The sequence below is a fragment of the Coturnix japonica genome, chromosome 8 (genome assembly GCF_054131305.1).
Source record: "Coturnix japonica strain WE chromosome 8, WE-NBRP24, whole genome shotgun sequence".
NCBI classification, from domain to species: Eukaryota; Metazoa; Chordata; class Aves; order Galliformes; family Phasianidae; genus Coturnix; species Coturnix japonica.
In genome coordinates this window covers 16,637,171-16,663,991 of record NC_140670.1, presented here as the reverse complement: position 1 = coordinate 16,663,991, position 26,821 = coordinate 16,637,171, and the positions used below count along the sequence as shown (strand labels likewise).

General features: G+C 47.7%; 2 protein-coding genes across 8 annotated transcripts in view; one reads left to right on the top strand and one right to left on the bottom strand.

Annotated features, from left to right (window-relative positions):
- Positions 1-241: 241 nt before the first annotated feature.
- WNT8B (Wnt family member 8B) lies at positions 242-12,352 on the top strand. Of its 2 annotated transcripts, none has more exons than XM_032445626.2 (6): positions 242-575; positions 6,678-6,711; positions 7,600-7,738; positions 8,276-8,401; positions 9,979-10,121; positions 10,547-12,352. In XM_032445626.2, exons 1-6 carry the CDS (start codon positions 478-480, stop codon positions 11,102-11,104), a joined length of 1,098 nt encoding a protein of 365 aa, XP_032301517.2. In that variant the 5' UTR covers positions 242-477; the 3' UTR covers positions 11,105-12,352. The 2 variants fall into 2 exon arrangements, with proteins under 2 accessions (XP_032301517.2, XP_085410602.1); XM_085554476.1 differs by having other exon boundaries at positions 257-575; positions 7,600-7,778; positions 8,271-8,401; positions 10,547-12,332.
- A 3,337-nt stretch (positions 12,353-15,689) lies between these two features.
- The window catches only part of SEC31B (SEC31 homolog B, COPII component), a 31,600-nt gene continuing 20,468 nt past the window's right edge, over positions 15,690-26,821 (bottom strand). For 4 of the 6 annotated variants that reach the window (XM_085554472.1, XM_015866737.3, XM_085554471.1 and 1 more), the window contains 8 exons: positions 25,929-26,142; positions 25,199-25,522; positions 24,093-24,131; positions 21,206-21,261; positions 19,859-20,005; positions 19,334-19,450; positions 18,191-18,262; positions 15,690-17,437 (listed from right to left, as the gene is read on the bottom strand). In XM_085554472.1, the coding sequence (XP_085410598.1) occupies positions 17,258-17,437; positions 18,191-18,262; positions 19,334-19,450; positions 19,859-20,005; positions 21,206-21,261; positions 24,093-24,131; positions 25,199-25,522; positions 25,929-26,142 (1,149 nt within the window). In that variant the 3' untranslated portion in view covers positions 15,690-17,257. The remainder of the gene's footprint in view (positions 17,438-18,190; positions 18,263-19,333; positions 19,451-19,858; positions 20,006-21,205; positions 21,262-24,092; positions 24,132-25,198; positions 25,523-25,928; positions 26,143-26,821) is intronic. The other 2 variants (XM_085554473.1, XM_015866738.3) reach the window with 1 other exon arrangement.

The following is a 26,821-nucleotide window of genomic DNA, read 5'->3' as shown; positions in this document are numbered from 1 at the left end:
TTCTCTCTCCTTTTTCCCCCCTTTTCCCTCCCTCTTATCCCTTTCTTGGTGCATTTGTCTTCGAGGAACCTGGGGTGTTCTTTTCATCAGTTCAATCTCTCTCTGGCACTTGAATTCTGATTGGCTGAAGGTCTTAGGAAAAAAAAAATCTTTAATTAAGTAGATAATCTCTTCTTAGGAAGTTCTGCGGCTCCATTTCACCAACCCCCTTTAGCTCTTACTTTAGGATTGGTTAACCTTCACACAAGTTGGGATTCAGGGGCATACGCTTCTTCATCACACCAGGAGCGCTGGGTGGAAAATAACTCCATCCGTTCCCTAATTTTTACTGCTGTTTTTTTTAATTTTTTTTTTCTTTTTTTTCCCCTCAGTGTTGGTACCCAGTTTTGTTGGTTGGTTGTTTTTTGTTTGTTCGGTTGTTTTTGTTTCGTTTTTGGTGTTTTTTTGGTTTTTTTTTGGTTTTTTTGTTTTTTTAGGATGCCCTTTCTTCCTCTTTATTTGGATTTTATGTTTCACATGGACCCTTATCTGGGCATCTTCCTCCTCACTCCCTTCTTCCAGCCCTGCTGTGCTTGGTGAGTATTGGGAGCACCCCAGTCTGTGTGGCAGGCAGGTGCCCTTCCTGGAGACCCTAAGGATATTCCTCCTCACCTTCCTAAATATTCCTCTTTCCATTAGAACAATTGTGGTCTTCTGTGGGACCGGACTCTTAGCTAAGTTCCAAGAGAACCATTGGCAGAAAGGCTCAATCTAAGCAGAGATTTTCCCCTTCTTCCCCCTTCTATGGGACAAATCCTAAGCTGGGCTAAATTTCAGCAGATGCCCCTAGAGCAAAGACCTAGCCCCTTGGGAAGGTACCCATTGGGACAGGCAGGGATTTCTGCTTTTCCGAAGGCTCGCTGTCTGTGTGAGTCTTGTCTTAATCAAATCAAACGGGGCTTCTCTCATTCTCCCAGGAGAGGACAGTCCCTGATTAAGAGCTCAGAGACAGCAGGGATAAGCTCGATGTGTGTGAGCATCACTCCATGAGAACAGCCTGAAACTGGACTCCTTGGCAGGCACGGGGTCAGGATTACATGCGTCTGAAATTCGTATATTAGGGTTTGCTAGGGAGAAGCTTTTGATACAGTTTGGTTTCCAACCACCTGGGTCTCGGCAGAGCAATCTGTACAAATCTGCACTCCCAGCGCCCTACTGCTCATCCCCAGAGTTGCTTTATTTTATCACCAGAAATCTATTACATGGTGAACAGAAAGAGATCGTGTTTGTATCAGCTCTACTGTCATCCCTTATTTAGTTATCTAGCCAATGCTCAAATGAAGATGGACTCAAACAATCTGTTTTTGTAGATATATATATATATATTTTGATGTGTGATTTCTATTGAGTACCCAAAATTTATTCTCCCCTTCCGTGATGCCCCGGGGAATTTGCTCAGTGGGTCACAGACTGATCTCAAGGAAAGGCTTTTCCCATTCAATTACAAAAATCCCCTGCATCTCCCATAGCAGTTCAATGACATTCTTACTGCGGGTGGAATAACCAAAATTGCAGAAACTCAAGACTAAATGGGAACTCGCTCCTGTTAGGGTGGGAGTGAAATCTCCATTCTCTCAGAGGTCTGCTCCTCTCCTGTATATTGCAAAGTATTCTACAGTAGCGAACGCAAGATAAAGTTTCCTTTCTGATTGAGGGGGATATCTGTGATGCAGAGAGGCTGGGAACAGCAGAAACTCTTTCAGGATTTATATCATTTTTTTCCCTCTGTCTGTATATATCCCTTGCTTTCCTCTACATAAATGGTTTGAAAATACATTACAAGAGAAAATAAATCAACATTTGTTAGAAAAAGTTCAAAGGGTGTGGATTTTCAGAGCATCAAAGTGATGTTAAATACAGAAATCCCAGACATTTTCTGTGGGAATGGGATGTTTAAATGTCCCACTTGCCTTTCAGAAGGTTTTATCTCAGGGAAAAGTTTATAGCTGAAGATAGCTTCCATCTCCTAGGTCAGAGTGCTCCGAGAGAAAGGAAAACTGCAAACTTCATTTGAAATGATCATATTTCAGACCCTGTCCCTCAACTCTCACAGAGAAATAAAAGGTTCATGGGAATCGTGCAATAATCCTGTTTGCATTTTTTGCTGTTTATCATTATCTGATCCAACTGCTTAAAATGCAACAATTTCTTTTTTTTTTTCCCTGTGATTTTTAGGATGTTCACAAAACAGGGAGCAGAGCAGGGGGAGGCATTCAGATCAGCAATAAAATGCTATTTATACATGTAACTGCTTTCCTTCCCTGGGTGGGGATTAGATTCCTCCATATCAGCATGTTTGTAGACTGGCAAAGTATCAGAGCTGTATTTAAGAACTAAAAAAAACAATGAATAAATGATGTAATGAAACAGAGAAAAATTAATTTAAAAAAATGTAAAGCCCTCCTGAACAAGTTGCTTCCCAGTTTCCTGGCTCATGGGAATAAGATAACAACCTCTGTTTTAGAAACCTGCTTCTAAATGGTTTTTAGGGTTTTTTTTAAACTACATCTGTGGGATTGTCCCTTGTTTCTGATGTCACTGTTTTTCTAATAACTTGAGGATGAAATTCAGATCCCAAGTGAAATTGTATCAGAATGCAGAAGTGTAAGATAATGGCAGTAATGATCTAAATAGAGCTCTAGAGAGAGAAAACTGGATCAGCAGCACGGCAGTGTGAGTGGGCGATCAGGTATCTTAAGTTCCTTAATGGGAGACTTGATGAAGGTCTGAGGAGCAGGGTGCTGTTATTGGGTAAGTTGTGCATGAGTAGGAATTGTCAGAGGCTTATCAGCATTTGATACGTGTAAAATATAATGGGACAGCTGCTTGGCAGAGTTGTTTGCTGTTGGGTTCAAAAGGAGAACCCCTGCTATAGCTATCCATTAGCTTTGAAATAATTTCTTAGTACCTGACTCAATGAAGCCTGCTTTGCCCTGGGCCTGCTTTTCCCAGATGAGCAGAGCAAAGGGATCGCACCGTGCCCAGGGCACTGCATGGGTCCAGGGTGGCTGTGGCACTCAGGATTTCTCTCCCTGCCTGCTTCTGCTCTGCTGCTGCTCACGTCATGCTGTCCTGCAGTCTGAAAGTGCAGGGAAAGAGCATCAGGTAGCTCCGAGCTGTAAGCTGTGTGGAAGAAGAGAATCATTTCAGCAAGTTGTAAATCTGCCAGGTGACAACGAAGCCATGGGCAGTGGGCTGGGTGCAGATGCAGCTATTGAGCCTCGGATTATATCCCACTTCATTTAGTGATATGGATAATTACTTCTGAAAAAAAAATGACACTGCAGAGACAAGAACGAAGTGAGGTTCTTTATCACAGTTTTCTTTGCAGAGATTGATCCAGTGGCATTTCCAGCATCGCGCTACTTCTGTGCAACAAATGGCTTAATTTCTCCCTGTCCCACTAGAGATTACATTCAGGAAAGAGACACATTTTTCTTAGCTAGACCATAGGCACGGGGACAAAAATGCACAGTCTGTCTCTATTACCACATTTAGTTCCATTGCGATATAAATAAGAAAACTGCCAGCTGCTTTCCAGATATAGAATGGCCCATTTTGCAGCAGGTAGCACCCTGGAACTCAAACTGCCCCATCGTCCCTTCTCCTGAATCCACCTGTAGATGCAAGAGTTAAATGGAGGAGTTAAACATACTGAACTAACTCTTTGCTCCTCTAAGCCCTACAAGCCACCCAGCAGCACACCTGCCAGCTGACCGGAGGGCTCCGGGAAAGCGCCTTCTGTCTCTCTGACTTAGTAAAAATACTGAGACTATCCTGCTGGGAAATTGCTACTGTACCATTTGCTCAGCTGCAGATCAGGAACTGGTGAATCCTGAACTTGGCCTTTTTGTGAAGCTGGAGGTTTATCCTGGGAGGAACAGATTTGTTGCTTCAGTGTGGTTATGGCACCCGACGCCTGCTAGCAGACTGGTTTTTGGTTAACCCTGAAATGTGCGTTACCGTCCCCTCCTAAAGCCACTCCAGCAGCTTCTCACGTTTACAGTCCAAAATGAGGCCAGCAAGAGTTTAAAACAAATACTTCTTGCATGTGACAAATTTACCTTTTCCTGTTAATGAAGCGAGAAGCAGTGCAGATTGGATGCATCTGTTGTTTTGGTCAGAAAAGCTCCATAAGGTGACTTGCAGTTCCCTAAATCTTCCCGACACAAGGCCATTGCACTAGAATTTTCTCACAGCTGCTACCAGGGCCTTAGATTCACACTGACATCACCGTGAGCACTTAAGTTAGTGTGGTCCCCACGGCAAAGCTCTTAAGAACAAGGCAAAGGGCAGGAGGGAAACCAGACGGAAAATAACTTGTTCATGCTGCTACCCAGTTGTGCTAGGATGGGGACCCGCAGAGCTCACACAGGCTGAAAAGCCCCGGCTCATGCCCCTGTGTGATTTGGGTTACTGATGCTCCAATCACTCGGCTGCAGATGCCGTCTCACCAGTTCCCAGGAAATATTTAATTAGTTATACAATGCAGAAGTGGCTCCCAGAGGAAAATTTCTCTGCAAAACAGCCACCAGCTCTATGATAAAGCACCCACTGGGGCTAAAGGACAGCTGGGGCTGAATCCTGTGCCCAAAACAAAGGGGAAGGGTGTGCTGCTCTCACACTGTGCCCTGGACACAGCCCCCTCCCTCCCATTGGGGCCCAGGGGAGCCTTTCCCAACACAAGCTGTATCAACAGATACTTGGTGGACTTGCCAAAGAAGAACTTTGCAAACCAGTTCTCTGAGCTCCTTCTCAGTTGTGAGTAACAGCAAAGGTCAGGTTTCTTGTGGTTTTGAACAAGCTGGAATAGCCAGCCCTCCTTTTTATGGTGTATCTCTGAGATCCTTATTAGGGCTGTTCTAGCTGAAGGGACTGTGGCACAGCTTTGCTGTGCCCCCTGGCAGGGGACAGTAATGCCTGCTGTGGTCTACACTGCTGGAATGCTGGAGCCAGCCCTGGTGTGCCCCAGCACCAAGGCTGGGCCAGGGCTGGCAGAGAAGCAAGAGCATCCTCTGCTGAGATATGACCAGCAAAGTGAGCAGAACATCACATTACTGAGAGAACTGAGGCTCTCTCTTGCTTTATTTCTGGCTGGGGACTATTGGGATTTGCTCTTGGTCCTTTCTGCCAAGCATAGCTAACCTGAATTCATCCCCTAGATCTGAGTGGTAGTCAGGACCACGCACAGTCCTGGAACTCATGATCACTTGCACTGAAATAAGCCTTTTTGGCTGGAAAACAAAACTCAGATGGTCTCAGTGACCCTAAATTAAAGCTCAATCCTGCATATGATTGTGATGTTGCACAGAAAGGAGCTCAAGAGTCTAACAACAGGAAAGGCTAGTGGAGATGTTTCCAGTTGAGAAATACTCAGCTGGATGCTGGCCTGCGATTAGGTGTGGCTGGACAAGCACACAGCCAGGCAGCAAAGACAGAGAAGCTATGGGCAGCGGGCTCTTAGCTGTAGGTACAGACTGAACACCATTCGGCACAGATTTCAAAACAGCCTGTGCTAATGTGCAGTGCTCAGGCCACCCCTAGTATCCAGGTGAGAACAACTTACTGTCAGGCCACAGTCCATCCCGGCTGGCAGCCACTGTCCAAACTGAAGGCAGAAGTTGAGCTCAGTCATCCACAGGGCAGATGGCAGATCTCAGTAAGGGATGGCAGGGACTTCTGGGCATGGAGCTCCCAAGTGGGAGCAATGAGAAGAGATTGCTGCTTTGCTTTTTCCTCCCCTCCCACTGCTAAGCACGAGGAATGAGTTAAAGATGTTGTCACGTCACGGCAAGCAAAAGTCTCATGATTCAAAAATGAGAGTTCCTTTCATTTGCTTTGAAGTATATTTAGAAAGAGGGCCCACATTTTGAAGGCTTTTCTCTTCTGTACAAGATATAGAAGTTGCTGATCTACAGAACAGGGGAAATCATGAACCTTGCAGAGCTGAAGGCTCCAGGTACTAAACCAGGCCTAGCATGTCCACAGTAGAAAAATTATTTTCTTTGAATAGTGAGAATGAAGTATTTTGCAATGATGCAAACAGGCACCTTTGGAAACATTTAGTGTAATTTCTTCATATTTCTCTTAGAAAACATCAGAAAATTTCACTTTGTCGCAGCAAGAGGAAAGCATGGTCAGCCAGATCTGGCACTGCAGGAATAGAAGGAACCACGAGGCAGGGGGATGTCACTGAGATATGCACCATGATCAAGATGTGGTGTGACATTCTCCATCTAAGGGACATGTCCCATCTCCTGGGGCTGGGGGCAACACTACCCTTAGCTCAGCTGGGTATCGTGAAAAGCATATCTAGAGGAGCAGAAAAGATGGGGGGAATTGGTGTAACTAGCAGCTATGAGAAGGGTAAAAGGAAGGAGCAGTGAGTGAGGTCAATGGGAGGGAAAAACGGGTGCTAGGAGCAGCTGTGGAGAAGGTGGAGAGCACAGCCATGGGGAACAGGGGGCCATGGGGCGGGCAGGCAGACAGGACCCCAGCAGGTGTGGACAGGAGAAGCTGCTGAGTGACCAGAGGTGCCTGCAGCCAGGGAGGGTGAGAGGAGAGCCCTGGGATGCCAGGCATTCTCCAGGCCCCTCCACCATCACCCCCTCCCTACTGACACTGTCTCTGTCTTCCAGGTCAGTGAATAATTTCCTGATGACGGGCCCCAAGGTAAGAGAAATCTCTTTGATCTCTGCCCCTGATCCCACTATACCCAGGGGAGGGAAGGGGGGCTCCTCCTTCCCACACCTCTCCAACCAGCTTTGGCCAGAGGTCCCCTCAACCCCATGCACACAGCAACGAGGCAGGGGAGGGGGCCAGGGATGCCCTCCTGAGAGCACTGCAGCAGCCCTCAGCAAAGGGGCCTGGGACCCTCCTAAACTGATTGGGACAGATTGTGGAAATGTGTCTATTGACCCCAGCTGCCAGTCTCACCTGTCATCCATTGTTTCCTGCTGACCAGCTCGGCATTAGGACCCTCGTTCATCCAGCTGAAGGAGCATTTGCTGCAGGCTCTGCAGAACACGCATTCCCCAAGAAGCACAGCTGGAATTGCCAGGGTTTCATTCAGTGGTGTTCGATGGTTGTTGCCCCTTTTTCAGAGCCTTTACTTCCTAACCAGGACCAGCTGTGAAATTCACCTCATATTTTTGTTTGTCTTGAATAAAACATCTTCAAAAACCAAATTTTCTTACACTGGAGAGACAAGAGGTTCCCTCACTGTAGGACTGGATGCCGCACAGCTCCTCACATGGCTAGCACCCTGCAGCTCCACTCGGCCTTCTCTCTCCAGGAGCCTCTGAGCCAGCACAGCAGAAAATGCACTTCCTGCTGCTGTTGGCAACCAGCAGACTTCACAGAGCTAAGCTCAGGCCAACCCCTCAGCTCTGCACATCTTATCTCCATAGATGGTACACAAGTCCTTTGCAGCTGACTGCCAGCCTCCTGGCAAGACTGGGGCTATGCTTCTCAGCACACCTAGACCCCAACACAGCAGGACCCTCAAGTGTCAGGCTGATGCTGTCCCCCATCTTGATCCACTGCCTTGCTTCCTCCCAGGCCTACCTCATCTACTCCAGCAGTGTGGCTGCTGGGGCACAGAGTGGCATCGAGGAGTGCAAGTTCCAATTCGCCTGGGATCGCTGGAACTGCCCCGAGCGGGCACTGCAGCTCTCCAGCCACGGCGGGCTGCGCAGCGGTAAGGAAAGCATTGGATACCACTACTGGGACCCACTTGCTGCAGCTTAGGGCCCAGCAGCCCTTCTTCCCTTCCCAAGTGCCTCCTTTTCTGTCTCATCCCCACCTGGGCTGTCCATCTTCTGGGGCAGGCTGGGCTGAGGTCTGGCAGAAGACAAAGCTCGAGGGGGCTGTGGGGGAGAGCTTTGTCCCTTGGAGTGGGCTCCCTCCTCTCTGAGATGTATTGGTAAGATGTGGGGACATTTAGGCATCTATGCTATATAACCACTGGTGAGCACGACAGCGTGGTGCGAAACTCATTCTCAGCCTTAGAAATGGCATTGGTTGATCTGGATCAAAACCAGGAACTTCCATTTTCAAGCAGTTCAATCCAAAACTAAGCTAATCTGACCTGTAGGGCCTCTTTTCCATCCAACACAACCCTGCTCATTGCAAACATCATCTGACTCAGTCTCATGCATGGCAGGAGCCATTCTTAACACCAGTCTTGCCATGAAATCTTTAACATGTTTGCTCTCCTTGTGTTTCTGCTTGACAGCAAACCGAGAAACTGCCTTTGTCCACGCCATCAGCTCTGCAGGTGTCATGTACACACTGACCCGGAACTGCAGCCTGGGGGATTTTGACAACTGTGGCTGTGATGACTCCCGCAATGGGCAGCTTGGTAAGGAAAGACAGCTATCATCCCTCTATCAAACCCTGGGCTGCTGGAGGAAGCTCTCCTCCACCAAGATTATTGTTGGGGAAAGCAGGATGGCGCCCCACCCCTGCTGTACCCAGCCTGCAGCCGCTGGACAGCCTTGGTGGGAAATTCCAGGGCTTCATCACTTTGGTTCTCCCCTCAGATCTCATACAACAGTGAAGTCTGGGTGTTTTGAAAGAAGTCAAATTTCAAATTATCAAAATCTTTTAAAAGCCTCTCCTTACTCAGCTGTACTTGGCAGGCTGCAGGTGTCAGTTTGTCACAAATTCCACTGGAGTGCCCAGTATTGAGTAATTTGCTTATTGGCTAACAGTTTTTACAACAGCCATTGCTGAGGTCTGGGATGGACCATCTCTCAGACCAAGACTTCGGGGGCAATGACACACCAAATGTTATTTGAGCTAGTCATGCTACAGTTTCTTTCCTCAAAACATGTTTGTTTTTCATGAAAATTTTCCAGTGTGAACTTAAAGACTTGACGGGCAAAGGAAACTTGTCTATGTCCAAAACATTATGGTTCCATTCCAGATATCACTGCGCTGACTCTGAGCTGCTGTAGCTGCACGTTTCTATTCTCTCTTTGTTATCCACTGCAATCACACACAGATGCACCTCTGCCTCTCCCTGCAAGAGGCAATGGCATGGCCTTGCAGGGACAAAAGGCACAAGACCAGTTAAACCACAATGCCCATGATACACCACCGAGGCACACAAGGCTCAAAATATTTCAGATTTAAATTCTTCCGAGAGCATTTGGTGTTTTTCTCAAGGAAGAAAAGCAGAAACCGCATGATGTGTTTCCAGGCAGCTGTGCTAGATTATCAAGCCCACGCTAGGTTAGAAAAAGTACTTTCCACACTTTCCTGCATTTCCCAATCCGTGCTGACTCCCTTGTTTCTTTATGATAACTGGAAAATCAGAGCTTTCTCAGATGCCCAACATCAGCCTGAGATTTTGTGTATATCAAAAAGAGGGCTTCCTTCATACAGGTGTACCAGGGCTGGGCTGTTTTTCTGGTGGAGGGGACTCTGTTCCCACTAACTGGGATATACACTCAGGACATCCCTTCTGGCTGTAAGGATTCTGATTCTACACACACAAGTTGGCTAATCCATCTCACAAACCTGTTCTGAACAGGCAAGTTGTCCCTGCAACCCAGACTGGACCAGATAAAGTCATGGTTGGAGGGGAGGGGATTAAAGATCCAAAGTTTCATCACTTAGGATGAAATGTAGGAGTGCTAACACATGAATTCTGAATCCTGCTCTATAGAAAGCCTGAAAATCCTTGGCATTATCACATAGGTATGGCATATACTCCTTCATTGCCCGCATGGACCACTTGTCGCCTAAGCCTGAGTAGAAATGGCACGAGCCCAAGGGGAGGGAATACAAAAGTACCTCTAGGCAAAGGGCTGGCTTCACCCCCCAGCCTTCATTCCTTCCATCACTGCTGACAATCACCCTTTCTCACCCTGGGGGCCACAGAACAGCGAGGGGCTGGTTCCCTGGTACTACATCTCTTATCTCCTTTCCCAGGTGGGCAAGGTTGGCTGTGGGGAGGCTGCAGTGATAACGTAGGCTTTGGGGAAGCCATCTCCAAGCAGTTTGTGGATGCCTTGGAGACTGGACAAGATGCCAGAGCTGCTATGAACCTGCACAACAATGAGGCAGGAAGAAAGGTGAGCCCCTTTCCTCCTTCCAAACCTGGAAGCACTCATCTGATCTGTTCTGCCCATTCACTATGAAGTCTCACTAATTGCCACAACTAAAATTGCATGCAGAGTAAAAGCAACTATTCTGCTGAGGAGAGGGGGAGCAGGGTAGCAATACTGATAGTGTTCATCCTAACGTAGCAAACTTATCACACCCTGCTAACTCCTTCCTGTTGCTCTCTTTCTCCCTCTTCAAGAAGTAGCACACGTTGGAGAAACCAATGTGGACCTTCAACCAACCCTCCCTGGGCAGGGCTATTGAACAAGGAGGGGCCATGGCAGACCCCTCCACAATTATAAGCCAGACATACCCATAAGCTGCACTACAGAAATGACCCTAGTGATCCCCCTGGGCTATTTTCCTGCATCTCTTCTCTTTCCTCACCTTACAGGCTGTCAAAGGGACCATGAAGAGGACTTGCAAATGCCACGGTGTGTCGGGAAGTTGTACCACACAGACCTGCTGGCTGCAGCTGCCCGAGTTCCGCGAGGTGGGCACTTACCTCAAGGAGAGGTACCACAAGGCCTTGAAGGTGGACTTGCTGCAGGGGGTGGGGAACAGCGCTGCCAGCCGGGGGGCCATCGCTGAGACCTTCAGCTCCATCTCCAAGAAGGAGCTGGTCCATTTAGAAGACTCTCCTGACTACTGTCTGGAGAACAAGACGCTGGGGCTGCTGGGCACGGAAGGCCGGGAGTGCCTGAAGAGAGGCAAGGCGCTCAGCAAGTGGGAGAAGCGGAGCTGCCGGCGGCTGTGTGGGGACTGTGGGTTGGCGGTGGAGGAGAGACGGGCTGAGATGGTGTCCAGCTGCAACTGCAAGTTCCACTGGTGCTGTGCCGTGCGGTGTGAGCAGTGCCGCAAGCGGGTCACCAAGTACTTCTGTGTCCGCAAAGAGAAGCGGGAGCGGAGCAGGGGTGGCGGGGCCAGCCGCAAGCTCAAGAGGAAGCTCTAACTGCCCCCTGCTCCCACTTGGTCCTGTCTGCCCCTCCCCTCTTCTCCTTCCTTCCCTTCCTCCTTTTGAGTTAGTTTTATCTCATTTCCAAGCAAGGCTCCTTCACCCAACATCACCTCAGTGTGTGGCTTGGACGAGGCTGGGAAGGCACTTAAGTGCTGGCAAAACCAGGTGAGATTTAGTCCCTTCAGCCAGGGATCACTCTATCCAGTGACTATAGTTTTACAGCTGAAAAAGCAGCTGCCCTCTGTTGCTCCTGCTCTTTTCAGCCTGCCTGATCCCCAGACAAGTACAGCTCACACTGCTCCAGGCCTTTGAGCAAGTAAGATCAACACTCAGGAAAGCACAAGGAAGCTTAGATGGCATCACCAAACCACTCAGGGTGGTAGCCCCTAAAAAAAGGTTTCTCGTGCCATAAAAAAATAGAATCCCTCAAAGAAAAATGGTGCCTTTTATCAAACCCCGTGCTATGAGGAAAAGGTATGCAACTGCTTCCTGCAGTGAGCCAGCTACCTGGACAGCACCTCCCATCTTTCACAGCTTAATTCAGCTTTTCAGTGCAGCAAGATTCCAGCTCATTAAATATTTATCCTAGGAAAGAGACCCATCAGTTGCTTTTTTACACACTTGTTTTGGATCCTCTGAGCCTCTAGGCCTGCCCCCCACTTCATTCCCACCTCTTACAGCAATGCCCTCACACTTGTACAGTCCACCTTCCCTCCCCAATCTCTCCCAGTGAGGAGCTGGCATCTGAGCCCATTCCCCTCCTCGTACTTGCTGAGCACTCACCTGTCAGCTAACTGACATAACTATATACTTCCCCCTAGTCTGAGAAAAAGTCAGTTACTATTTAATGGTGTTGTAAATAAGAAAGTGAAGCACTTTGAAGTTTAATTTATTGCACAGTTACTGTGATGTACACATAACAGTTTTTCCTCTACATCTTATTGTATATATTCTATAGGCTAAGCAAGCAGCAGGTTAAGATTTGGTTGATGCATCTCTTTTCCCTTGCTGTGGCTGAGGCAGGGTGGGAGGAGGCTGTCAGTTGCAGACCCAGGGGAAGCTCACTGCACCCTCAGTGATCTCCTCAGGGCTGTCAATTTATATTCTACTTTGCTGTTTGAAGTATCTCTGGACAGATGAGAAGCCAGCAGAGTTAAATTACTGGCCCTTAGACCTGTCTTGTAGCCAATATTTGTAAAGGAATAGCCAATGCAATAAATCAGTAGCCAAGTGCTTGCAAAATTCTGTCGTGTCCAAGTAGCTGGGTGTTTTGTCTGTCCAACTGCATGTATGGATGTGCATAGCTACAGCTCTGGAGACTACAACCAAGCTGTTCATCTGTTCAGAACAAAAAGAGCTGAGCAGTTTTCCCACCTTGGCCCCTACCAACGTAAGACAGAGCTTGCTGTCTCCTGGCGCTCACCTGAGCCTAGAGGAAAAGAAGGTGGGAGGGAGGCAGAGGGGCCCACTTACCCATTTCAGACACATGGAAGATACTCAGCAGTCTGTACGAATCTCAGTTACCAACTATCCCCTTCATCTCTGGGCTTCATTGTTGGGGATGGACATTCAGACCCAGGGCAACTTGAGGTCTCACCAGAGAAAGAGATTCCACGCCATGCAGGAATCTGGCAGATTCCAATAAACCATCTCAGCCCATTCTCAGGGAAAGCTGGAACACTCCTGCTCCATGCACAACCCCCAGCTGTGTGCACTAAGGTTCCCATTAAGTCACAGCCCACCACCCTGTGCTCTGCCTCCCTGTGCTGGGGCTGCATCATGGGGCAGGAGGGCAAAGAGCCCGACAGAGCTGACCTGAGGACAGCGGCGAGGCACAGAGCAGAGCTTCCCCTCCCTGCTCTCTGAGCTCCCACTGCTGCAGTGTGCCATACCGCACACAGGCACCCCGCTGGGCTGCACCCACTGGACACAGCGATGCCTGCCGGCAAAGGGGAACGGGTTCCCATCCCCGCATTGCTGTAGCGCTGCAATCAGGGCCCCACCGGCACGCCTGGCTTCCTGCGGGATAAAATTGTCGACGGCGCAGCTGCAGAATGTGCTGACCTCAGCAGCGGGTCGGGGCCCGGAGAGGTCCCCCCTCCCCGGTGAGAGCGGCCCTGAGCAGTAAAGGCACTGCGGCCATTGTGCGGTGGGATTGGATGCTTCCATGTATTCATTTCGGTTTAATGAAGGCGCATTCCTCAGAGGAGAAATATTTACATTCAGCTTCCCAGGTGGTCACCTTCGCCCAGATGACACACAAACACGCACCCCCCGCTCCCTTTTCCAATCCAAACCTCTTTAGAGGTCTCCGGGAGGAGGGGGGGCTGCCGGGGAGCAGAACAGAAAAGGGAACAAAATGCTAATAAATCAGCCAGCCGGCCCTTTTCCCCTCCCCTCTGCGGAGTCAATGGAAAGTGTCATTTCACATGCTAATCCCCCTCCGCTCTCTTCACAACACCTTTTCCGCAAAGTGTTTGGGAAAAGTCCTTGTGGCCCGCTTACAGCTCCCTGCCGCTTCGGATTCCTTCTTGTCTAAGGCCGCGGCCCCCGTGTGGGTCTCTCCCTCCAGCAGGGCTCCATACAAAAAAAATCCCAACAAAGACTTTGGAGTTCATCAGCCTCCCACTGAAATTCACAGCTGCTGAACAAACTAATCCCCTCTCTTGGCCTTTCTTCCTTTCAATGGGTTCTTGGCTTCAAAGACACTTTGGGAAAGGACTTTGTAGGGACTCACACTGCTCCCTCAATAGAAGTTAGTGCAAGCATTATCTTCAGAGCAAGTGGCTTTACAAACAAATACTGCCTAACAATCTCTGCCCCTGCAGCTCCCCCAAACACACACAAGCCTAGCCCGCAGACATGATGTTATCTGCAACAGGATTAGAGCCCTGTTCTCCATGCCCAGGGATCCCTTCCTCCTACCCACCCCCTCAAATTCTTTGTCAACCCAAGGGCCTTCTCTCCCAACAGAAAACGCTTTTTCCATGCTGAGCTGCCCAGGGATGCTGCGGCAACATGTGCCTGCATGGGGGAAAGCATGGCTGCGTACTGGTACCGGCTGTAGCACTGCAACTGAAGCAGTGCTTTCCAGCAGCATCTGTGATGCAGCAGAAAGCCCCAAAGCCACATAGATGGAGGTCTGGCCACAAGTCTCCCCAAGAACTCTGAGCAGGTCACCTTGCTGCCTAATTTCCCTAATAAATTTTAGGGATGGAGCTCACCTGAAGCAGAACTGAGCAACAGTGGGACAGAGGGGACAAGAAAGGACTCACAGCAAAGGAAGGATAAGGAGCTGGTCTCTGCATGAACCCATGGGTAGCAACAGTAGCGCATGCACAAGGAAACTGAAGTCCAGGGCATCCAAGAAACACCTGGAAAAAAATCGGCACTTCTCAGTGTTACAAGTAGCCTGAGTCAAAGAAGCAAAAGGGCTGAACTGCACAGGTGCTACAACAAAGTCCAGAATGACAGAGTACCAACTATTGGGTTTGTTAAATGACCTCAAAATGCCTAAGGACTTTCCTTATATACTCACTAAGCAAATGGATGTCACTCGCAACCTGTGCAGTCCTTAATCATCAGCCTGCAACTCCCTGAGAGCTGGGAGGCCACACTAGCTGCTAACTGCTCCCACTTGGCTGCTTCACCTCTGTAAGTCTCCCTGACATTTGCCATTTGCCTCTAGGAGAAGAAATAACAAAGGCTGGTTTTTCCTTAATGCATGTACTGTCACTCTAATACCTTAAGAATCTTGTAAGCTCTGCTCCTTTCCCTGCAATGGGTCTTTTTATTTTTACCATCCAACGTTTTTCAACCTTTACTGCCTTGCAAGTCCTCCAACCACAAACTGTGTAATACAGCCCTGCATGTTTCAGAGTTTTCTGTCTGCTGATGGCTGGCCCGTACAAATATACTAGCTAGCCACCTGGCAGCATACAAAGAGAGAGAGATTATAGCATTCTCCCCACTTCATCTCAGTACTGATGTTCCACTTCAGCCTTCTTATATCCTCAAAAGATTACCTGAAATCAGCCAACAGATTTAGAAGTTATTAACCAGAGGCAAGGACTGTCAATTCAGTGGATACATTTGATTTCTACAGAGGAGGTCAGATCAGCATGCTAGTTTAAGCAAAACTGCTTCAGTGGCATAACGCTGCCTTCCAACAAGAGAGGATATTATCAAGGGCTCTACTTACTGACACCTTTCCAACTGCTGAAGTGATGTATAAAATCCCCAACACCACTGTGATTCCCCAGGGGAACTCCAGCCATCTCATGAACCCTCTTGTGCCTGACACAGATGGACAGTCACAGCTAAGGACGGTGACTGAAGAACAGATCTCTGGCCCTGCAGACCTGGGAGCAGGTAAGGCCCGAGGTCCCAGCACATCAGGATATTATCTGCCCACACCAGCAGAGCCCATGATCTGGTTTGCCCCATACCATTTAAAATCTGCTCCTTCAACCCAAGCAGAAAAGTCTGTGGGTGACCCTGAAAACCGAGAAACAACCCTTTAGTCAGACATGACAGGCAACTGCCTTCAGATCAACACTATGAAAAAAAGCTAGCACCATCACAAAACGCAGCTTTTATTTCACTGTTCTGTAATCTCTCAGTGCATCAAACTGCAGTAATAGAAACAGAACAAAGCAGCAACAAGGAGGCACTTTGACCTGGAAAAGAGAGAATGAGATGTACCCTCTCCCTCCCTTCTCTGATCCCCCTCCCTCCTAAGTCTCATAGTAGAGCAGGCTGAATTGTGTATGTCACTGAACCACAGACCCACGATGGCATCATCACTCAAGCAGCAAGCAGAGGAAGCAGGGGCTGGCTGCAGCCAAACACTGAGAAGCCTCGCTCCCAGCTGGGGTCCATGGACTGCATTGCCTGGTTAGTGTGAAAGAGAAGAGGGCAAGGAGGGAGGAACAGAAGAAATGATGCACATGGAAGTGCTCTAAAATCCCATCTGCTTTCCCAGACTTCTTCCATAGGACAGGCATGCTTCATACACTTATTTTACCCCCGAGGAAACACCACAGTAATGGAAAGCATCAGTACAGCCATGTCCCTGGCACCTGACAATGCCATCGACTGCAGCACATTTCTACTATCGTGTCAGGAGGCTTCTCCTTCTGCTCAAGCCTGGGCTGGTCTTTAAGGGACCTGTACAATCCCTGTTGCTTCTAAAGCCATTAGACTGCCTGGAAATCCCAAGGTAGAAAGCCTTTAGACATCAGCTGGCAATAAGCCCACTGTGCTAAAAAAAAAAGTCCAGCCAGCCAGTGCAGCTTTTAGCCCAAACACAAGGCTGCTGGCTCTAGGGAGGAGTATACAGAGCATCCCAATCTGCTGTTATTCCTGAATGGGAGAATTCCAGGAACTAGAAGGGAGAGAAATAAGCCTTGGCCTAAAACAAAGGCTCAAGCCTTCAGCTTATGGGAGGGAAAAAGGATACTTGGAGGATGCAGGGGATAGCTGTCTTCTGTTTACTTTCTATGAAAGGAGAGCTGGGTGAAGAAGGAGAGAATCAAAGTCAGCCCAGAGTAGGCTGGCAGGTAACCTTAGTTGTAAGCATGTATGGGAGCAGAGGAGCAAGAGATGAGTTGAAAATTAGAATGAAGATAAAGGAGGAATCAGAGGAGAGATCCTGACTGCAGCCCAATGGAGCAGAGGCACCCCAGCTTAGGTCCCAAAAGAGGCAGCTGTCACTGAGGCACAGCAGGGAGTAGAGCCCGAGGTGTCAGCTATTTGTCTCCTATACAAAAGCAGTATCAGACTGGAAGGGGTTTCCCCTTTGTGTTAGGGGAACAGGGAAAAGGAGCCTAACAGAGAACAGTCCTTGGGGATCTCTGTGCTACCTGGACACCTGAAACTGAGAGCCCTGGGCTGGGAAGTGGATTTGAGGGGAATGTGGGGGGATAGAGAAGGAGAAAAGGAGGGAGAGAGACAGAGAGCAGTCTCCAGGATATCCAGACTCCTAGTTGTCTGGAGAGTAGATAGGGCCAGGCATGCTGGTCCAGCACAGTTCCAGGCACAGACTTATTTCTCCAGAGTCAGAAGAAGAGTCCGCAACCTGCAGCACAACATCAGGTGAGGGAGTCCACCAGCTCAGTATGTGCACTGTACCAGCTGTTCCACATGTTACACATTCAGCTTGCCAGCAATGGTCATTAGAACTTTCAGGACAGGCATGAAACCGGACACTTCACTGAAACTGCTGCTGCTCACCACTTGGGTGTGAACCATGAGACCCTGTTGGTAGTTTCTAGCTTCAATGCAGCGGGCAATTTCATGGAGACCCATGAGGATAGCTGGAGAGAGCTGTGGGGAAAAGCAGAAATGAGTCAGCATCCTTAGTGCTGTGACACAGGACCCCAACTCCCTCTATAACCTCCCCTCCTGCCCTCTACCTGATCCTCAAATGCAGCACCTACAAAGACAGGCATTGACAGGAGGTTTAGACTGCTCCATCCCTCAGTTCCCTAGCCCATAGCAAACACTAATCCAAAACCTAAGTTAAGTTATAGTTAACACAGGTCCTATGTAGTGACACTTCAATATTAAATGAATATTCAACGTATTTGAGGAGATCAAAGGTCCATCTAGCACAGAACCTCATCTCCATTCAGACATTAAATGGACACTCACAGAAAATATATCATAGAGGTTCTTCCCTTAATTGATAACCCTCCAGCAATTGACATCAGCAGGATCCCCTTAGCTGGAAGATACATTCAGTTCATAACCACCCCCAGAACATTCCTTTACAAATGCTCCTCCCCATCTAGAACCTGTATATACACACACACATATGTATCAGTGTACTTCCTGGGAGGAAAACCACCCTACAAATATCCCCTAACAGCTCTTCCTTACTCTATTTCTGGACCGAGGTTAAGGAAGAATAGTTAAAGTTGGCTAGACTCAAGGAGCATTATAAGGTTTTGCAATCCCTTTGCTTTCTTAAGAGGGTATGTACTGGAAATACTGGAACAGACACTAGGGCCCACAGCACAGTTTAGAAATGAGATCAAGAAACCAGCCTGATAACAAGGAATGCAGGCATACACTTACCGCCTGCTCACGGAGTTTGTCATACAAGGTCTCCAGCCGCTGCAGTGCATCCTCTAGCTTCCTTCGGGTTTTCTAAAGTAAAACAGACATTACTTCAAACACACAATTCCCTGTGTCACGTTGCTCTTTGCTCAGGTCTCCCCTCAGAACCCCGCAATTTCAGCAGCATCTCAACCTCTACCAGACAGTTTACAGCCAGAGACTGTGACAAAAACTGGCCATGCTCTTGCTGTGCACATATACATGCATGCATTGTCTCCAAGACAGGAGGCTAGATTTGTCCCATTTTCTGCCTCACAGCCTAAACATTTGTCCCTTCTAACAGTGCCTTCAGACTACTGGACAGAACAGCTACTTTCAAAGCTGGGAAATGTTCATCAACTGACCCACTGGACATTCAAATAACCTCACAGTTCACCTAAGCAGAAGCTTAGAGGCAGAAGCCCTGGTCACCTTGAGGAAGGGAGGAAACATTCTTTCTACTGTAGGTAACCACAGAGAAAGGGTCTCAGTACTTCAGATCTGGTTGCCCCACCTTGGGTAATCCACTCAAAGGTACACTGCACTGTGGATAGAAATGCCTAGCTCTGCGCAATGCTGGGACAGGGCTGGCAGGCTCAGGAACTCAGGTGTATTGCATTGCTCTACCAATCCAGCCTCTCAAATTCCACATCAGCTTACATCCTCAGACTTTTAAGTCCAAACTACAGGTCTTTCCATCCCTAGAGGGAACACTTTCCAGGAGATGGGCTGGAAAGTTACAGTGACTCAAACACAATGCTTGTATGGCTTTCTCTTTCAGTGTATCTCAGCCTTTCCCTCTGAAAAGCTCGTACTGCCAGCCACCCTGCAGTAACTAGCTAAGCATCAAAACCATGGAAAAGGAAGCTAAATTAGTTGGGGTCATTTCTTCTGCTTTCCTCAAAGAGTTAGGAGTACAGAACTATTGCCTCAGAGAGGCAACAAGAGGTAGTGGATTAACTGTTAGAGAATGCATCTCAGATCCCACAGCCTAAAGGAGGGAAGCAAATGGAAAATAACCTGGTTATGTAGAGAAGCTTCTTCCTCTCTACAGCTGACAGAAACATCAGTCAAACATCAGTGAAGACAAGGAAGCCAAAGACCAGAGAAGGGAGGACTTACTGGATCAGTGGCAACAGCAGAGCAGCGTTGCACCAACCCTTCAAGCGTGGTCTTCAGACCCTGATGTTCAGGAGGCAGCTCCTTCTTCTCAACTTTCTCTGCAGGTAGTTGGTGATACTGACAGAGACAGAAATAGATGAATAAACAGCAGGAGCACAAAAGGTGGGAGTAGGTAAACTCCCTTCCTGCAACTACAAACAGGAAGAATTTCACCCTTTGGCAAACTCAGAGAATACCTGGAAGAACAGACTACAGTATAGCTTCAGGTCTCTGTGGATTCCCATCTTTCAGAAGGCTGATAGCCTGTCTAGCCCGCCTCCCTTCTAGTCACAGACAGGTGTCATTTTCCATGCTGCTAGCAATTCTAGCAATTCCTCTAACACTCAGGCAGAAATGTTTTATAAGGGCTCAGAAGCAGGCACATAAGCCCTGCAGCTGCCAGGAAATAAGCATCTCAAAAGGCAAGATATTTTTCTATTTGACAAGGAGTTGGTGGCTGGGGAATATCACACTTTCCCTTGATACCTGCAGGCTGCCTTCCTTGGGAGCTCCTGGGGGTGACTGGCCAGATTCTTGCAACCTGGAGAGCTGAGGATGGATCCCCTGGGGCTCAGTGGGCAGGTTCATTACTGGAGCTGTGATAGGAGCTAGAGGAGCAAATTTCTCAGGCAGCTGTCAAAAAAAATAAGAGAAAGAAAGAAAGAAAAAAAAAATCTGTGCTGAAAACAAACATAAATACAAGTCCAAGGAAAGAGGGCTGGTTACTCTCTCCACAATCAAATGCAACTTCCTTTGTAACTTTCAGAGAGCTTAGTTCTCAAGATGTGTAACACATCTCTGTTCTTTCAAGCCCTCTCAAGAGCATGGGGCCCTTCCTCTTGCATCCTAGATGAACAGTCAAAGCAACAGCAAAAAAACCACTCTGGAATTGTTCAGACAAAGAGATCCGTTGCCCCCGAAAACATTGGTCCTCAGAAAGCCGCCTTGGCTCTGCAACGGCACGAGTCCTGAATGTAGAGATTAGCAGCAGTAAAGTGTCCAGCAGAGCAAGTGCTGGGGAAAATCCCACGACATGGGGGGAGAATCCTCTTGCAAACACTTCATCGCGCCCCTGCTAAGCCAGAGAGTCAGGATAGATTCACTTTGACAGGGCTAGATCAAAAGGAGATGGCTTTAACAAGAGGCTAATCCTGTTGTAGTGAGCACAGCCTGAAGCAGGTTCCCAGCTACGCTGCCAGAAAAAGGGTGAGAAGTCTCTTCCAAGCTAAAGAAGAGGAGTGGGGGGTAGGAATGGTGCCAAAGAAGCTTCTTGTCACACCTGCAAGCAGGCATCAGTAACAGAAATGGGGTATTGAGAGCATTTGTTGCAAAACTGCTCAGCTTACAGGCCCTCCAATGCATTGACTACAAAGCAGGGAGCAGCAGGGCCAACATGGTGCCATATCAGTCTGTATCAAGCTTCTGAGGAAAATCACTGTAGCTCTCACTGTGCTGAGGGGAAATGCTGCCCCCAGCTGTCAGGTGTGAACTGACCACGATCTGATCCAAAAAATGTGTGTGCATAGGAGTAAGGTTAAATCTGTATTTCGAGCAATAGGTGGCTATATTCAGTCTGGGAATTAATGAGAGAGCATGCTACATTACAGATGACAACCACGTTATAAAAAAAGCCACCTTGGATAATGGTATATAAGTTTGGATGGCAGAGTTGAGATGATTCAGATTGCAGTCCTAGTGTTGCACATCATGTAGAACTGGAAGGGTCAACATGAGAGCAGCTGAGTGTGACAATAAGCATTTAAAGGAACATATCTCTTGCATAGAGTTCCCTAGCTAAAAGACAACCAGCAAATATTCCAGCCCAAAGCTTACCTTTTTCTTCTGAAGGCCTCCTCTTGCAGCAGAGGGATCAGTCCACGAGTCCTGAGCTGTCAGGAGAACAAACAAGACACAGATGTCAGGCTTTGAGAAGATGGCCACAGCATCAATTCATGGCTTGAAATTCCCCTTAGCTAAAGGGCTTACAGCCCCAGTTCCCCACCACTGCACCTTCAGACCATTTTAGCTGAGGAATTTAAGGTCCAGTTGGCAGAGCAGAATCTGCTCTTTCTTCCTTTTCTTTCTTAATTACATTCTCAGCACATGAGTACATACACATGCTTCACGAGGCAACGACTGATCAGACTGTCCTGGAACACCCTCAGTCCCACACAGAAAGCCTTTTCTGCAGCTACCTGAAGCTTTTCACATATTGCATAGGCTGAAGAAGTCAGATTCAGAGTCAGGGTGGAACCTTGCATGCACGTATGTTCAGGGACTTCCTGGGGTTCTTTAGACAGAAAATGTAATGCTGTGATACTGCAACAAAAGCTATGCTATTTTAAGCTATTAGTGAGAAGTTTTCTCACTAATGCTTGCACAAGTACCTCACTGGGGAATTCCACAGTGGTAGAGGTTGCTGTGATAGAAGGAGGAAGGGTTTAGAGGTGGATTCAATTTTTCCCCTTTCAAAAGCACGTTTGGGACCAAAGCTTAGGAAAATTCACTGGCTTCCCACCTAGAAAGGAACAGACTTGGCCAATTAATCCCTTGGGATCAGAGGGGTTTCTCAGCAGACATTTTTGTGGTGCATAGCCTCAAACTGCACTCCAGGTAATTAAAAATCCATCAGGTCACATGACATCAAAAGATCTGCAACCACACTTCATTCTGCTAAGGTCAAATTCCAACTACCTTGTCTGCTGCTGTCTTGTAAGAGTATCTGGATCTCTACAGAAAACCCCAGTGCTTCTTTTGTCATGTCGATCTTAATAACCTCAGTCCATGAGATGGGAAGAATCTGCGAGAAAGCAGCATAATTCTAAGGGGCAATATCAAAATTGCTGGAGCTCAGTGCCACACTTAATGAGCCACTGATCCTCAACTGAGCTTTAAAAATCACAGAGTAAAGATGCTAAAGGTGCTTCATTACTTTAATTACCTTTATTATTAAAATTCTGGCAGCCTCTTTTTGCCTTCCCTTTTCCCATGATTTCAAGACTTGGTCTCTGATGAGTTTGGATCAGCAGTTTAATTAAATTGGCACTTATTTGTAGCTTGGGGATTCTGTGCCCTAGAACTCTGCTGGCCCCCACCAAGCTTGTGGTCTAGCAGTCCCTGGCACTCTTCCAGTCCAGTGGCACTTTGAATCCTCACAGGAAACAGCTATTTAAATTATAGTCTTTAAGCCAGGCACTCAATCAGCAGACACGAGATGACAGGACTCGGCTGCATTTTACTGGGATAAAACCCTGACTGCCTTGTCTATGCTACTTGGGAAAGACAATTCCTCATCGACTCTGAACGGAATGCTCCATGGCAGCAGTTTCTGGCGATGCTTAAGCTAGAAAACCCACAACCGTCACAGGATGGAGTCAGAAATTATCCTAGCCAGAAAAGAGATCAGCCAACGTATTATCATCCTTTACCCTATCCTTGGTGCTCTCTGAGAGCATGGGATTTCTACAAGTGAAGAACTTCCTTCAGCATACCAGTAAGAATTTCTCCACGAGCCTGCATTCAGGAGTTTACAAAGCAGTAAGTTTGGCTGGATTGCAAGGTCTTACAGTTCCTTTTAAGGTTGGAAAAAAAAAAGTACCTATCAAAACCAGGACAGCAGCAGGCAAGAAAGCACTCTCAAGGAAACTTATTTGCACTGCTCATCCAGGCATACCATACTGCCCCATCAGTACTTACTGGGGCTAAATGCTGCCAGAAAGGAACTTCTTAGCAGTGAATTACCACAGAACATCTTCAGCCCAAGGAAGTATTTGCTGTCATTGCCTTGGAACCATCTTTCCTTTAACAGGGAATCATCAAGCCCTTTGTTTCCCTGTTGGAAGGACAACTCCCTTTCTGGACTCCCTGTTCTACACAGCAAGGATAGTGAGGATTGCTGAGTGCTGTAAGCATGTACTCAGTATTCAGATTTCCTACACAAAGCTGAGACTCTCTAGATAATCTTTTGTGCCTGGCAGATGGTCTCTAGTACAATCAATCACTGCACAGAGCCACACCAATAAGACGTTGATTCTTACCCTACTGATAGCATAGATTGGGAGATATCTATTTTCCATCATCAGTGAATTCCAAAGAGTTTAATCAGTACCAATCACCAGTCTAAAAAGCTCTACAATTTGACTTTCCTCCAAAAGATGGAGATTCAGACCCCAGCTTTATCCAATAACTAAAGCCAAGAGGACTTTTCCCTTGGAAGAGAGTCCCCACACTCTTCTTGGGAAGCTCTACTTCATCATTGTCTATGTTGGACCTCCTTTCTTTCAGTCTAACCAGGGGAAGCACAAACAAAGCCATGCACGAGTCTGAAAGTGTAACAGGGAGAAAAATGAGGTGAGTTACAGCCACTGGACTGTTCATTGCCTGGAGAACCAAGAAAGGAGCAGGCTGTGCTCCACTGGCCCAGTAGCTGACATGGATCTTCCAAAACTGGAGGCAAATAGAGAAGTCCCTGACTTCTGTACTCAGACTCATGAGTAACAGAAGTTCTTTCATTTTACTTGCAGCACGCACAACTGTTGCTTACCAGTCCCCTGGACAAGTATATCCTCTGCCTTGGTTGTGCAGCTTCCCAGTCATGCAGTGAATAACAATGAGCATGCATGCATGCACACACACTAAACATGCACACACACCCCCCACGTTTCACTGCAAGCAGCAACACTGCCTCCCCGACAGGTCTGGAAGCTTCTCTGTGTACTACCTGCATGATCCACGTGGGGATCTAGCCAAGGGAAGAAACCTGAAAATCAAGGCAGGGTGGGACAGTCATCATCACCAGCAGCTTTTACCCAGCAAGTAATGACCCTGGACTACCATCCATTAGCTTTTCGGAAGAAATTTGAACAGCCTTAGACTCTTTGTGTTTAGTCCCCATAGGCTCTACAGAGTGGGATTTGCTTTCCTTGGTTAAATAGGCAAACAATTCCAGGCGGAGGCAAACCTCAAAACCACAGTTCCCTCATTTAACAGAATATGTGTAGCTTGGAAAAGCATCTGCTCAAAGATCTAAGGACTGTCAGCTTTGTTGTTAAGGGTCTCAACAGACTGACTAAACCCACCCCCCATTAGAGAGCAAGCAAAGAACTATTAAGCACCAGCTTGGCTGATGTTGTGGGAAACAGAGTGAATGCCCATTCACTGGGAACTAGGACCAACACTATGCTGCTGCTTCATCATGCTTGTAAGGACTTCACACACAGCTCGCAGGCTGGGCTGGACACAACCCACAGACCCAGAGGGGACAGGCTCCAGATTTAGTGCACTGCATAGAGGAAACTAGAAGAGAATTCTAGGGCAAGGACTTATGGCAACATAAACAATGAGGAGAGTTGTAGCACAGTGCACAAGAACTTTCATCTTGAAGCTAGGCAAGGTGTATACCACATACAGAGAAGAACCACCTTTCTATCCCAGCATTTCAACTGCACTTCTTATTTAAGTTACAGGAAGAAAAAGCAGGGATAAGATCAGCAAGCCTTCCACCATGCATTCCCTGGGAACTACCATCCTTTCAGTCAAACCAGATGCCTCTGGAGTAAACCATTGCTGAAAGGTGCACTGGGAACCTGAAAAGACAGCATCTTGTGACGATAGCCAGAGAGACAGTGGCTGAATCGCCTGAATAAAACATAATTACGGCTGTATTTCACGACCACAGCAGGACTCAGCACAATGTGTCTATTAGGTTGGCCTCAGATAACATCACATCCAGTCCCTAAGGTGACAGACCAGAGCTCAGAAGGCCCACATCCACTACTTACAGCAAATAGTATCCAGGAGCATCCTGTACACACAGGCAGTACTTACCTATGGGAGGAGGAGGAAGGCTGGCTGCTGGCAGAGGCTTAGCAGATGGAGCTCCAGGACCTCCCTGAGGGTACCCCAAGTTCATAGGGCTGCTGAACGGTGCTGATGTAAAACCTAGAGGAGACTGGCTTGCCACTGGGAGAGGACAGGCTGCAGGAAGCTGAGATGATGGGATTGAGGCTGGAGTGAGCAGAGCAGGTCCAGATGGTAGAACACCAGGAGATGCCATGGGCATGGACTGTCCTGACAGAGGTGGCTGGCTGGGGAAGGGAGCGGGACCAACAGGTCTGGCTACTGGGCTGAATGGCTGAGACTGTGACAGAGCTATAAAACAAGAAAGAGAGTACATCTGCATCATTTGTTCTATGTCTCAAGTACTACTGATACTCTCCCCTCATGCCAGTAAGCCCTTTCTTCTTCCAGCCATGCCCTAGATGATCCACATCAGGAGTATTCCCCATAGCCCAAGCAACATCAGTCAAATAGTGCCGCAAGGTTAGCAGGGCCTTCTCCATTCCTAATGCGCTTAACAACAGTAGAAGGACAGCAACAGTTTCTAGAACTAGATAAGGCAGAAGTGCTGAGAAGCTTCTCTGTCTGCTAATTTGTTTTTTGCAAGTAAAACAGACCTGTGAGAAAGAGGCAAAGCAGTCACTTGCGCCTATGGCCTTAGTCTAAGAAAATCTAAGGAATTTCTGGATGATGGAAACAGCTATCAGGCAATGCTTACCTGGCCCTGAAGCTGTTGCTGGAACCATGCCCATGTTGTACTGTGGGTATGGCGGTCCTCTGGAATAGACACTTGTTTGTGGACTAGTGCTGGTCTGGGGAGGGACATTATGGTGAGGTGCTGCAGACATTGCTGGCACTGGCTGAGGTGGGAAGAAGGAAGGCACTGAAGGCTGAGAGGGTGCTGAAGGGGCAAATGATGGCTGATAATTGGGCTGCAATTAAAAAACAAAGAAATTTGAAATGGTCAGAGACATATAGGACACATGCACACACACACACAAAACAGCCTCACTTTCTATCTCTCTCACTTCTCAGATAAGAGAAGATGCTGCTTTTTATCAGTGCTTTTGGTGGATTGGATCAGAGGCCTCACTGCTATCAGAAGTACAGTGGACCTCTCTCCACCCCTAAGTGTGGCTGGCAGGAAAAGGCAAAGAGCAGGAGGCTGGATGCTGTCCTCCCTGCTGTTACAAGACTGGATGACCCTTCCTTTCACACTACATAGCTTTATCATGAAACTGGGAACCACACTCTTCATAGTATTCTCAGGCTTTCACGGGGATTAGCCTTTAGGAACCAGTTCCCATGCTGTGATTTCCCAGAAGCACAACCAAAAGGAACAATAATGAAATAATGGAAGCAACACCTTCTGAACATAAATTTCTTGTGCAAGAACTGAAATGAAGCTACAGTGCACTAATTTTACTGAGATCCAAGGGTTAGGTGGATATAGAAGAGCAATCCCTTTCCTTATCATGTGGGTAAGAGCTTTCTGAAAAGAAGCCATCCAGTCCACTTCTGCATCATCAAAGAACTTGTGTTTAATTCAGGAATGGATGTATCATTGACGAGTTCCTCAGTGCCTGCAGCCTGCATTATCTCGTAGCTCTT

Coding starts and splice junctions, on each gene's coding strand:
- WNT8B (XM_085554476.1), top strand. CDS start 478: ATGCCCTTTCTTCCTCTTTATTTGGATTTTATGTTTCACATGGACCCT. Junction 6,712..7,599: donor TCCTGATGACGGGCCCCAAG/GTAAGAGAAATC, acceptor GCTTCCTCCCAG/GCCTACCTCATCTACTCCAG. Junction 8,402..9,978: donor CTCCCGCAATGGGCAGCTTG/GTAAGGAAAGAC, acceptor CTCCTTTCCCAG/GTGGGCAAGGTTGGCTGTGG.